At 40.7% G+C, this 12,220-nt stretch overlaps 1 protein-coding gene across 1 annotated transcript in view; it reads left to right on the top strand.

Annotated features, from left to right (window-relative positions):
* Positions 1 to 12,220, top strand: part of Herc6 (HECT and RLD domain containing E3 ubiquitin protein ligase family member 6) — a 55,918-nt gene that overhangs the window by 5,227 nt on the left and 38,471 nt on the right. The window contains exons 4-8 of the mRNA XM_075955503.1: positions 2,777 to 3,004; positions 4,276 to 4,373; positions 6,185 to 6,312; positions 10,328 to 10,464; positions 10,923 to 10,996. Coding sequence (XP_075811618.1) covers positions 2,777 to 3,004; positions 4,276 to 4,373; positions 6,185 to 6,312; positions 10,328 to 10,464; positions 10,923 to 10,996 — 665 coding nt within the window. The remainder of the gene's footprint in view (positions 1 to 2,776; positions 3,005 to 4,275; positions 4,374 to 6,184; positions 6,313 to 10,327; positions 10,465 to 10,922; positions 10,997 to 12,220) is intronic.

Genomic DNA, 12,220 nt, shown 5'->3' with positions numbered 1-12,220 from the left:
GTTTGGTGCCTAGATGTTTAGGATTCTGTTTTATTGGTTAACTGGTCCCTTGATCACAATGAATAGAAGAATTCTAATTTATTTGAGTTTTAACTATCTCTTTGATTCATTCTAGTTTGAAGTCTATTTTGTCAAATATTAGGATGGCAAAGCGTGCTTGCTTTCTGATCCCATTTGTTGGGAATATTTTTTCTATGTTTTTACTTTAGAGTAGTTTCTTTCCTTAAAACTACAATTGTTTTCTTGTAATTAACAGAAATATGGATTTTGTTTTTTTAAATTCAGCCTTTGTCTTTTAATTTGACAGTCAAGTCCATTAATACTTACAGTTATTGTTTAAAGGTGTGTGTTGATTGCAGTCTTGTTTTTTTTTGTTGTCTGTGTTCTTATTCTTAGTTTGTATTTTAGTAATTAAATCTTCATTTTTTTTTCTTTCTGCAGTCTCTTAGCTATGTTTATTCCCGTCTTCATTCTGAAGCATTTCTTCCAATATTCTTTTCAGGTCTGCTGTTGTATGTATGAATTCTGTTAGCATGTTTGTATCACAGAAACTTTTTTCTTTATATCTCATATATGGCTAATAAATTCAGTGGGTACAGATATACAGTTTTGTTTTTGTGGTCTTTTAGAACTTGGATACATTGCTCCAAACTCTTCTTGTTTTCAGACTTTTCATTGAGAAATAAGATATTATTATGATGGGTTTTCTTTTATTTATTTTTTTCTCTTGCAACTTTCAATATCCTTCCTTCTGTACATTTTAATGTTTTAACTGTTGCATGCTCTGAGGGATTTCTTCTCTGGTCTTGTCTATTTGGTATTCTGTGTGTTTCTTGTGTCTTTCTGGGTAGGTCTTTCTTTAGTTTGGGACTGTATCCTTCTGTGATCACGCTAAGTTCTGGTTATGGCACTCACCTGGAATCTGTCTCTATACATGCCTTAGTGCCAAGATTTGGTCTTTTCACGCTCTCTCACAATTAATGCCTGTTCCCTTCCCATCTTTTAAAATAGTTTTCACATTCTTTTATTTTGTTGTCTAATTTTTTATTTTTGGTTTTGATATTACATCTTTTGCTTGATCAGTTCTACTTGTGAGGCTTTCCTCTGAGTTTTCTACCTGGGTTATCGAGCTTTGAAAGTGTTTTGGTGTTTTCTTTTTAATTCCATCTCCATTTCCTCTTAAGAGCCTCTCAATATTTCTATCTTTTTATTATATTTGTATCTCAAATTCATATTGGCTTCATCATTTCTCTCACGTTTGTCTTTTCTTGAATACGAGACAGGCATTTGTTCTCTATGTTCACTAAACTGTGTCCTTTTTTTAAAACTCCTTGAATTCTTCGATAAAGTTTATGCTGTTCTATTTAGGTTCTGTACCTCATTGCCCATCTGAGTAATTCTCATTGAAGAATCTTTTACAGGACGGGTGTATCTTGGGGAGTATATACTGTCTTCATCTTTCATGTTGTTTCTACAAGAAGACAAGGGCATGCGGACTTCTTTGGTTGGCTATGTTTCTGACGTGGACAAGGCATGCTGTGAGACTAGACTCTAGTATGGCATGTGTGTACTCGGCTTGGACTGGAGAATGGATCTATCCCAGTCCACACGGGGTGACCAGAGTTAGGAAGGGTCATGCCAAAGCATGCAGAAAGGTTACCCGTGTCTCCTTATCACATGGACCAGCAGAAGGTCCTTAGTGGAAAGGAGCCTGTTATAGGGCCAGTCCCAAAGAGAAGAGGGGCTGGGGGTGGGGTGGGGTGCCAGGATCCCTGGAAGGCAGCTGCAGGGTGACGTGATTTGGGAACTGGAATTAAATTGTTACAGGCTCACTTTGACCCCCCCCCACCCCTTGGTAGAAAAGATTGTTGGGAGCGGGGGAGGGGTGAAATAGTAGTTTGAGGGTACTATAATTTCCCATGGTGACTTGGCTAAAATGGTTATAATAGAGAGATGAGAAATGGTTGTATTCTGCATCGACTTGGCAGCAGGGAGGTGAGAGTTAGGATTCTAGTTTGAATGCTATAGGAAACACAAGTCAAGGGCAAAAAAAAAAAACTCCAAGTATTTGTCTTTGCAAAGGAAAAGAATGGACATTGTTTTGAAGGGGCTCCTGAATAATACAAACTTGATGACATCCACGCCTTGCCTCTCATCAGATAATTTTAGTCTTGTTTCCTCCTTTATCCTTGTCCCTTTGCAACATCATGGGTGAACTTGAATGATATTATAGCAGAAACTTAAGCCAAACATAAAAAGGCAACTACTACCTACCTCACTTACACATGAAATCAAAGAAAGCTGGACTCCTAGAAACAGCGTAGAATGGTGGTTGCGAGGAACGAGAAGTGTTCACGTGTAGATAAACGCGGACTGGAAACCTGTTGCTCTGTAATGTATTTACCATAACAATAATGCTTTATAGACATGACCTTGACGAAGAACACAGGGTTTTGTTTTCTTCCACTTTCCTGTTTGCTTATTTACTTGCTTAGTCTGAGCATGCTCTAGATCTATACAACTCCAGCCCTGCAAGCCTAATTTGCAAAAAAACACCACCAACAAAAGCCCTGTGTGAGGCAATTTAATTACCAATTGTGGCATTTATTAGAGTGTATATGGATATTAGAATATTACTTCAACATTTCAAATATATATGTTTCTTTTGTCAATTATACTTCAATAAAACGGGAAAAGAAGTGTGGAACGAAGGTGATAATTTTTTTACTATTTTGGTAATTGGTGTGCAATTCTTAAATGTTCTTTATTTTTGTAGATGGCCAAGTGTTTTCATGGGGAAGTAACAGTCACGGTCAGCTGGGCCTGGGGAAGAACTGCAGTTCCCAAGACAGGCCCCAAAGGGTGATGTCCCTGGAGGGAATCCCACTGGCTCAGGTGGCTGCAGGTGGCAACCACAGCTTTGCTCTGTCTCTCATGGGGACTTCATTTGGCTGGGGAAGCAACAGTGTTGGGCAGCTGGCCTTCAGTGGGGAAAAAGCCAAAGGTAAGGAAATAGTTCTTCCTCTGTAGCTGAAAGACTAGCCTGTTCAATGGCACATCACAGTGGTTTTCAAACCCTGCCACATTAGCATCGCCTTGGAAACTGTATCAATGTCCTATTGCTTTGGGAATAACACCACAGAACTTTTAGCTATACAAAACAATGCACTTTTTATGTAGTCAGTAGTCTCTTACCTGGTCTCAGGCGGCAGGGTTGCCTTGCTCCCTGAAGGGTCTGGGTGAGAATCCACTCTGTTGTCTTTCCTAGCTTCAGTAGAACTCTAACATGAATAGGATATTCCCTGTGGCTTCAAAGTCTACGGTGGCAGATTACGTCTGTTTTACGTCATGCCATTGTGACACTGGCTCTTTTGCATTCATTCTCTCCGTTAAAGGAATACCATTGACCCACCTGGATCATCCAGGCTAATCTCGCTACTTTATGGTCAACTGATTAGCATTTTTAATTAACTGATTTCCTGATTGCTCCTTTGCCAGGTCACTTACGTTTGCAAAGCTCTGGGCTTGGGATGGAAACCATTTGTCTACCTTTAAAGGTCTTGATGCCCAGGTTGAGCTCCATGCTCATTAGGTCAGAATGTCTGTGAGTGACAGTCAGGCTTCAGCCATTCTGGGCTTGGGAATCACTGATCGTATTACAGGAAATGACTAGTTCCTGTGTTAAGAAAAAAAAAGTCTCTGAGTACCCGTCGCTCTAAAATCCAATTCATTAAGAAGTCTTCTCAAAGAACTCCATTCTCCTCCATTTTCTCTTTGAATCTGGCCAATCTATATCAGCACCTACTATATGCCAGTACTTTGGAGATCACTTGCGTCCCACCTAACTCTCTTAAGATAAGTTCTTGTATTCTTTGTGTCACTAACATATGTTCTGACACCTACTATATATCAGAAATGAATACAAATTACGAAAACATATTGGGAGCCTTGGTATATTTGAAGTTAATTGCTTGATATTTTCTAGAAAGTTAAGGGTTTCCAGAAATAAGTATTAAAGTGCGGATTTTCCCCCTCAAATCATGTTTTAATACTTCTGAATTTTTCACTTTTAAAATCCTGTTGAGCTATAAGACAGAGATGTGGATACTACAAAAGTTATAGAATTATAAAAAATTCTGAGCTACCATACCACACACACACACACACACACACACACACACACACACACACACACACACACCAGAGTCTCACTTTGTAACCCATGCTGGTCTCTGAGTCTTTCTCTTATATTCTAGAAAGTCTGCTTTCTTTCAGCAGTGAAAATCCACAAGCCTAATTCAATTGGTGCCCTGAAGAGTTTGGGTGTGGTTTATATCAGCTGTGGTTATGAGCACACTGCAGTGCTTACCAAGGTAATTCAAATGTGCTCCTCCTGTTTAGACGTTGGAGAAATGGTAAAATGATATGTGTCCTGTCTAATGTGAAAAACAAGCGATCTGAGCCTGTACAGGTTACTGTAACAAAGCCCTGCCAATTGGGATGCACACACTTCTCAGAGCTCTAGAAGCCAGGGAGGCCAAGATCAAGGAGCCAGCAGACTTACATATGACGATGGGAACCCTTCTGATTCCTAGGAGTCAGCTGATGTGTTCTCATGTGGTGGAAGGGGTCAGAGTATCCTCTCTCGAGTCTTCTTTTATAAAGAGAATAATTCCATCCATGAAGGATTTACCCTCATGGCTGCATCATCTACCAAAGGCCCCAGTCCACCTCCTAATAGCACTATAATAGAATTTAGGTTTTGTTTTAAAGATTTATTTTGTGGATATGGATGTTTTGTCTGCCTGTATGTCTGAGCATCACACGCACACACAGTGTTCATGGAGGCCAGAAGAGGGGGCCAGAGTCCCTGGAACTGCCATTACAGACAGTTGTTAGACTTTTTGTGGGTGCTGGGAACAGACTTTATGTCTTCTGCTAGGACACAAGTCCTAACTGCTGAGTCATTCTCTCCAGTTCATGGAAATTAGGATTTTAAATTTATAAATTTAAAAACGCAAATGTTCAAATATGACATAAGATGGATTTCAATCTCAAAACATACCTACTTAATGTGCAAAGGTCTAAAGAGGAAAACTGAACATAAATCAGAAACTTTCTCAAGATACTGGAGTAGAAGCAAATGTAGAAGCCATTTTAGGCCATTTGTCACTGTCAGTGCAGGTGCACAGGAAAATTTATTGTATCATTTTCAATAATCCACTTAACAGACAAGAACACACTTCATCACATCCCTTGCTTGATACGACAAGCCAGTTTGGTTAGTGTTTTTATCTGCCTCTTACCCGGCTGTCCAGTGTATTCTACTGGGACAGAGAGGTCTCACCATCATAAAGAACAGGCTTGAAAATGATTTCTAAAACTTAAATGCTTGTTTAAAGACTACATTCTGCAGGACCAGGTAGTGTATCAGTGGTAGAATCCTTGACTTTTTAGAGCTGATTTTCAATGTCAGAAAGAAAGTTTATATACCAAATGATTTTTAAATAGTATTATTACTACTAATGACTATGATTTCAATAGATAAAATGAAGGACCATAGGAATTAAGATAAATGCTCTACCACTTAGCTATATTCCTAGTCGACCAAATTATTTTATTATTTTTATTTCTTTTTTTCAAGACCATGACTTCAATTGTTTGAATCATATTAATCTTAGTTGACAAGAGAAATCTAGAAGTGTATGTGTGTGTGTGTATGTGTGTGTGTGTGTGTGTCTGTGTGTGTGTGTGTGTGTAAATGAGTGAAAATGCAAGAGGATTCAGATTCTCTGGAGCTAGAGTTCCAGGAGGTGGTGAGCTGTCTGGCATGGGGCTAGGAATCAATCTCTGTCCTCCGCAGTACATGTTCCTAAGTGCTAAGCCATCTTTCTAGCCTCTCTCTTAGCAATTTTCAATGTATAATATATTTTTAACATTTTGTGCATAATTTTAAAGGAAATTTCATAGATAATTTTTTAAATAACTTTTGGAACAATAAGATGGATAATTTTGGAATAAGTTTTTGGAAATTTTTAAATGAATATAGATAATTTTGGAATAAATTTTTGGAAGTTTATAAATCAAATTATAAAATATACAAATCAATTTCACATATTGCTTTCATCTTGTGATAGTTACATTTTAAAACATGAAATTAATCTGTTTCCTTATTTTTAAACAGGATGGGAAAGTGTTTACATTTGGAGACAATAGCTCTGGGCAGCTTCAGCACAGTCCCCAAAGTGAGAGAAGAGGCCCACAACTCGTGGAAGGACTTGGTGGCCCTGTTTCGATGATAGAGTGTGGAAGGTATTAAGCATTTTAAAAGTGTTTTAATAGAAAGCATTAAGCTTATTACTTAGAAAACAAAAACAAGCTGGACAACGTTGGCGTTGGCACACACCTTTAATCCCAGCACTCGGGAGATAGTGGGTTCAAGGCCAGCTTGATTACAGAGTCAGCTCCAGGACAGCTAAGGCTGTCACACAGAGAAACACTGTCTCAAAATATCAAAAAAGAAAGAAAAAAGAAAAAAAGGAAGGAAGGGAGGGAAGAAGGAAGGATGGAAGGAAGAAACCCAAACCATGTGGCTACACTTTTATCTATTTATTTATGTTTTTCAAGACAGGGTTTCTCTGTAGCTTTTGAAGCCTGTCCTGGAACTCGCTCTGTAGACCAAGCTGGCTTTAAACTCACAAAGATTCACCTGCCTCTGCCTCCTGAGTGCTGGGATTAAAGGTGTGTGCCACTGCCAACCGGCATTTTTTTAATTGCTTCTTTTAAATATATTTTAATTTAAAATTTCCACTTATGCTAATAATTTTGTAACAAATAAGCATTAGAAGTTTAGTATATATAGACCACCTTACTATGAGTAGAGGATAGGAGAGAGTTAAATAGCAAAGGTGGTAGTGTTTGCCTGCTTAAGTTGATAAAACAAATTAATCTTATGCATGCAGAACATGGTGACTATTTGAAGATATTCACGGTTTTAGATAGCCTAATTATGAGGACAATTTGAGTATTTCTGTATCTATCCCAGCACATTAAAAAATGATTGAATTTAGAACACATGGAATAGAATATGAGACTTAGAGATAAAGTTACACAGATACAGCTTCCTACCTCTTTACTGGGAAAAAACAACAGCAGCGTATTGAAAAAATGGCTCCAGTAAAAGTGACTATCCACCTGAATAAAAATGAAATTAGATTTATTCCTCTCACCCTGCCTAAAAGTTAATTCAAAGTTTGTCTGGAAAGTAGCCCAGGGACTGAAGTGCTCTCTGCACAAGCGTGAGGACAGAAATCATATCCCCAGGACCCACGTAAAGGCCAGGGGCGGGTATGGCAGTCCACCTGTCATTCCAGCCCTGGCAGGCGAAGACAAGGTACCCCCTAGAGACCAGTCATCTCGGCAATCTTTGCCTGGCCTCATAATAGATCCCCATCTTAGTAAATGTGATGGAGGGAGATTCCTGACATCAGCCTACAGCTCCCACAAACACACACGTACATTTGCCCACACTCATGTGGGCATGCATACCTACATGCTTGCACACCATCCATGCACAGATACAGGAGACAGCAAAACGTTAACTCAAGTGGATTACAGACCTTAATTTGAAACCTGAACCCCTGGAAGTGCTAGAGGGAGACAAGAGGAAAATCCTTCACGACTCAGGCATAGTAGAACTCTCTGAGCAGGACTCAAATAGAACAGAAGCAGCTCCAAGAATTAACAAGTTGAATTGCATGGCATTTGGAAGCAAGGAGTCTACCGGCAGAGTGAAAAGACAGCCAACAGAATGAAAAAAAAATTCTTGCCAGCTGCTTCAGACAAAGGGCTAGGATCTAGAACATAGGAGAAAAAAACCCAAACTGCTAAGAAACGGGCCATGGAATGAGCACATGGTTCTCTCCGTAGGCAGCACAAATGATCTTTAAACATGTGTGTACCATGTTTAGCCTTTGAGATTCCACCTCACCCGTGTCAGAATGGCTGTTACCAAGGACAAAAGCACAAGGAATCTTGGTGAGGATGGAAAAGAATAATCTAGTGCTGGTGGGAGTTTAAACTGGTGCAGTCACCATGGAAATCAGCATGGAGATTCCTCACACACTTAAAAAGCAGAGCTACCATTGGACCCAGCTGTGGTACTCTTGGGCACACACCCAGAGGAATCCATATCTTCCCATGAATACTTACATACTATTTACAAAAGCAAGGAAATTGTATCAGCCTAGACATCCCTTGATAGACGATTGGTAACGGAAATGTGATACGAATATACAATAGAATTTTCTTCAGCTATCAGGAAAAACGGAGTGTGAAATTTTGAGGAAAGTGAATAGATCTGGAAATTACTATATTAAGGGGGGTGACTCAGACACAGACAAGCGCATGTGCTCTCTCAGGCAAATCTTAGCTTTTACTGTTTGTCTGTATGCATACATGTGGGTGAAAGCGTGATATGTCATGAAGCTATAAAAGGGGGCCAAAAAAAAAGGGAGAAAAGACATTGTGAAAGGAGAGCAATGGAGCGCTTGTGACGTGAGGTCAGAAAGGATGCTACCGGGGTGGGAGGGCAAGGGAGGAGGGACACAGAGAGATGTGGGCACACCTGGCAAAGAGAAGCAACGAAAGAAAACATCTGAGAGCATCATGATGTAGCCTAATATTGTACATGCTGTGTTTTTTGTTTGTTTGTTGAGACAGGCTTTCTTTTTTTAAAATTTTATTTATTTATTTTTATTTATTTATCAAAGGTTTCCACCTCCTCTGTTCCTCCCCCTTCCCTCTCCCCCTCCCTCTCCAGTCCCAAGAGCAGACAGGGTTTCCTGCCCTGTGGAAAGTCCAAGGTCTCCCCCATCTATCCAGGTCCAGGAAGGCGAGCATCCAAACAGACTAGTCTCCCACAAGGCCAGTCCATGCAGTAGAATCAAAACCCAGTGCCATTGTCCTTGGCTTCTCAGTCGGCCCTCATTGTCCGCCACATTCAGAGAGTCCAGCTTGATCACATGCTCCATCAATTCCAGTCCAGCTGGCCCTGGCGAGCTCCCACCAGATCAGTCCCACCGTCTCAGTGGGTGGATGCACCCCTCGCGGTCCCAACTTTCTTGCTCATGTTTTCCGTCCCTCTGCTTCTCACTTGGACCTTGGGAACTCAGTCCAGTGCTCCAACGTGGGTCTCGAGACAGGCTTTCTCTGCAGCTTTGAAGTCTGTTCTGGAACTAGCTCTTGTAGACCAGGCTGGCCTTGAACTCATAGGGATCTGCCTGCCTCTGCCTCTCAAGTGCTGGGATTAAAGGCGTGCGCCACCACCACCCAGTTTACATGCTAAATTTTAAAAATTAAGAATAAGTACTTAAATACATGATATGTAGCTAAGCTGGTAGAGTCTTTGCCGGTAGAGTAAGGGTCCAAGAAAATGGTGAAGGAAGACCCCAGACTCAAATAGTATGCAAGAGCAGAGAGTGTGTTTATTCTGCAGAAACAGCCAGTGTATGTGGGATAGGCCTCTTGTACAGAATGGCAACCATAAAGAAAGGCACGCAGGTCCTCTTATGCAGTTAGGGGAGTTTCAGGGACAGTAGTCATCTCGTACATAATTGGTTAAGCAAGCAGCAGTTACTCTAGTATACTTTTAATTGCCTGAGGTTTGGGTTTACCATTTTTGGACATACTTGCACAAGCTTGGGCAAGTCCAGACCTGACTCAGAAGGGGGCTGCTGGATTCGTCTTTGAGATATTGTGGCACTGAGTAAGGCCTTATCTGTGCTCTTTCCCTCATCTCTGAATGAAAGGATGCTGTGGATAAATGGTCCCTTGCAGCTCTCAGACATTTGAAACCTGAATTCAGTTGTAAGAGTGGAAGAATTTACCCCCTTTATTAGCACTCACTGAGCCCTGGAGTAGATTCCTCACAACCACACGTACTAGACATGGCAGTGGTACCAGGTGTGGAGGTGGTGAGCTATGCCTCTAAGCCCAGCACTAGGGAGATAAAGGCAGAAGGATCAGAAAGTGAAGATTATCCTGTGTGCCATGGAGAGATAGTAGCAAAGCCTGGTCTACATGAGACTCGATTTCAAATAAAAACAAAAAGCCATATGATAGGAACTATAATAAATCCCCATCGCTAATACTACTAGTAAGTTAATGGCACCTGTAGTGACGTCACCTAGTCTGTTGCAACACTAGCGCTGTAATGAGACAGCTGGCTGCGTGGTGGAGGTAAATCTATCGTTTTGTTTTTCCTTGAATTCAGGAGTGTCCGGTTCTCTGGAATATCATATCATTGTATTTGTACTTTATGTTGCAGCTATCACACCCTTGCATATGTCTACACCACTCGTCAGGTGGTATCTGTAGGCCATGGACCAAGTCTCCCAAGCAACCCAACCCGCCAGGAGGCCCAAGCAGAGAACCCTGGTGTCACCTGCCTGCTCTCTGCAAAAGGTACGAGTGCTCCCACCAGCACGGCTGGTTAACTAGAGAAGACATGCCGTTCAGCCTTCTTCCACAAGATCCCACTTAACTATGCTTATGGTTCTTAGTTCTTTAATTTAAAACTGCCACTTTCCCCCCCTGGAGTAATGGGTGATCATTTCTAAAGACTTAACCAATACAAAAGAAGTCGTCAAGTTGGCTACTTAAAAATCTTAACAACATCCTTTGATATGTTTAAGCAAATGCCCAAGCATGTTAACCCCAACTCATTGTGAAAATGCCTAGAAACAAAAACGTTTATTGAGTGAGTAAGTAACATTTGATTTGGTCAAAATTAAATTTTTATGCTATTTGTAATAAAAAATTAGGAGAGTATAAATTTCCGACAAATGAATAATTTGACTTAGTTATGTATAGATTAATTTTTTTGCAGGTAAAACTCTGAAATTTTTCTTTTACCTTTTTAGACCTTGTGAATATTCAAGTCAAAGACATTTTTGCTGGAGCATATACCAACTTTGCTACAACTCATCGGGTATCAGTAGGTGTTATTTCTTTTTAAACTTATTTTTTTCCTCTAGATTTCAGGAGTTATTTCTTTTTCTGGTGCTGGGAAGCCAAACCCAGAGCTTTGTATATGTTAGGCAAACTCTCTCCCCTGAGCTATGCACACCTTTCCCTTAATTTCAGGCTAGGGTTTGAGACGGTAGATTTTTTATGTTTTCAGATTTCTCACATAGAATGGTTTTGAACGTTAGAAGAGTGGGCAACTTAACAAGACTTTGACTCAAATAATGAACAGAGGGCTGGGGATGTAGCTCCGTGGGAGAATACGCGTCTAGCACGCAAAAAACCTGGATTTGACCCCAAAGTAGGGATGGTAGGCAGTGGATGGAGGCAGTGGGGGTAAGAGTCAATTCAGTTGAGAATCCCTAAGCTTTATGTCAAGTTGACAACAACTATGATAAGCACAGAACGGAGATGCCAGAGCAGAAATACAGTCCACTGTGACTGTGAATGGGGGTTTGTTGGTGGTCATTTTTGCTTGATGACCAAGGTGGATGTGAGCATGAGAGAAGCAGGCTATGTGAGAAAAGGCGAAGGAAGATGGACCAGTGATTGTGGTTGGTCAGCACGCTGTGAAGCTGTCTTTAGTGGCATTCGCCTTTTGGAAATTGACTTTGGAGTAATCCAGACTTGAACATCTGTAATTTCACAGTACGATAAGGGAGACATAAAGGAGCTGAGGGGGGAGGGGTAGTGTAGTGAAGTCTGGGAGCTAAGCGAGCTGAAATGCACGATGATGATCACAGAGGGCATGGAAAATGCTGGACTCGGGGCTTCATTTTAAAGAAATAAATCAAGAAAATATTTTGCGATGGGCAGAAAGACTGCTGCAAATGGTTGCTTAAAATGGAGCAATTCTTAATGATAGTCCAACTGATGCCCTGGAAGTAAAGTGGGGCCTTTCAAGAAAGTGCGATTAAGCATCCTAACAATCATTTGGAGGACTCTGCAGACATTTTAGGTTGGTACCCTGACGATGACTGCTGCTGGTATCCAGTGGATAAGGGCTAGGAACAGTAAGTATTAAATATCCTACTAGTGTAGGAGACCTCACAACAAAGAATTCTCTATCCCCAGGTGTCAATCACTTCACTTTAGAAAGCTTATCCAGGTCTTGACTAGCTAAAATGAGGAGAGGAAGGAGTGGAGGCGAGATTAGGAGCCGAGATATTGGGAGTAAAAGATAGATGTTGCATCA

This window comes from Microtus pennsylvanicus, chromosome 21 (assembly GCF_037038515.1).
Source record: "Microtus pennsylvanicus isolate mMicPen1 chromosome 21, mMicPen1.hap1, whole genome shotgun sequence".
In the NCBI taxonomy this organism is placed as follows: domain Eukaryota; kingdom Metazoa; phylum Chordata; class Mammalia; order Rodentia; family Cricetidae; genus Microtus; species Microtus pennsylvanicus.
The sequence above is the reverse complement of the archived record's forward strand: the minus strand, read 5'-3'. Positions and strand labels throughout refer to the sequence as shown.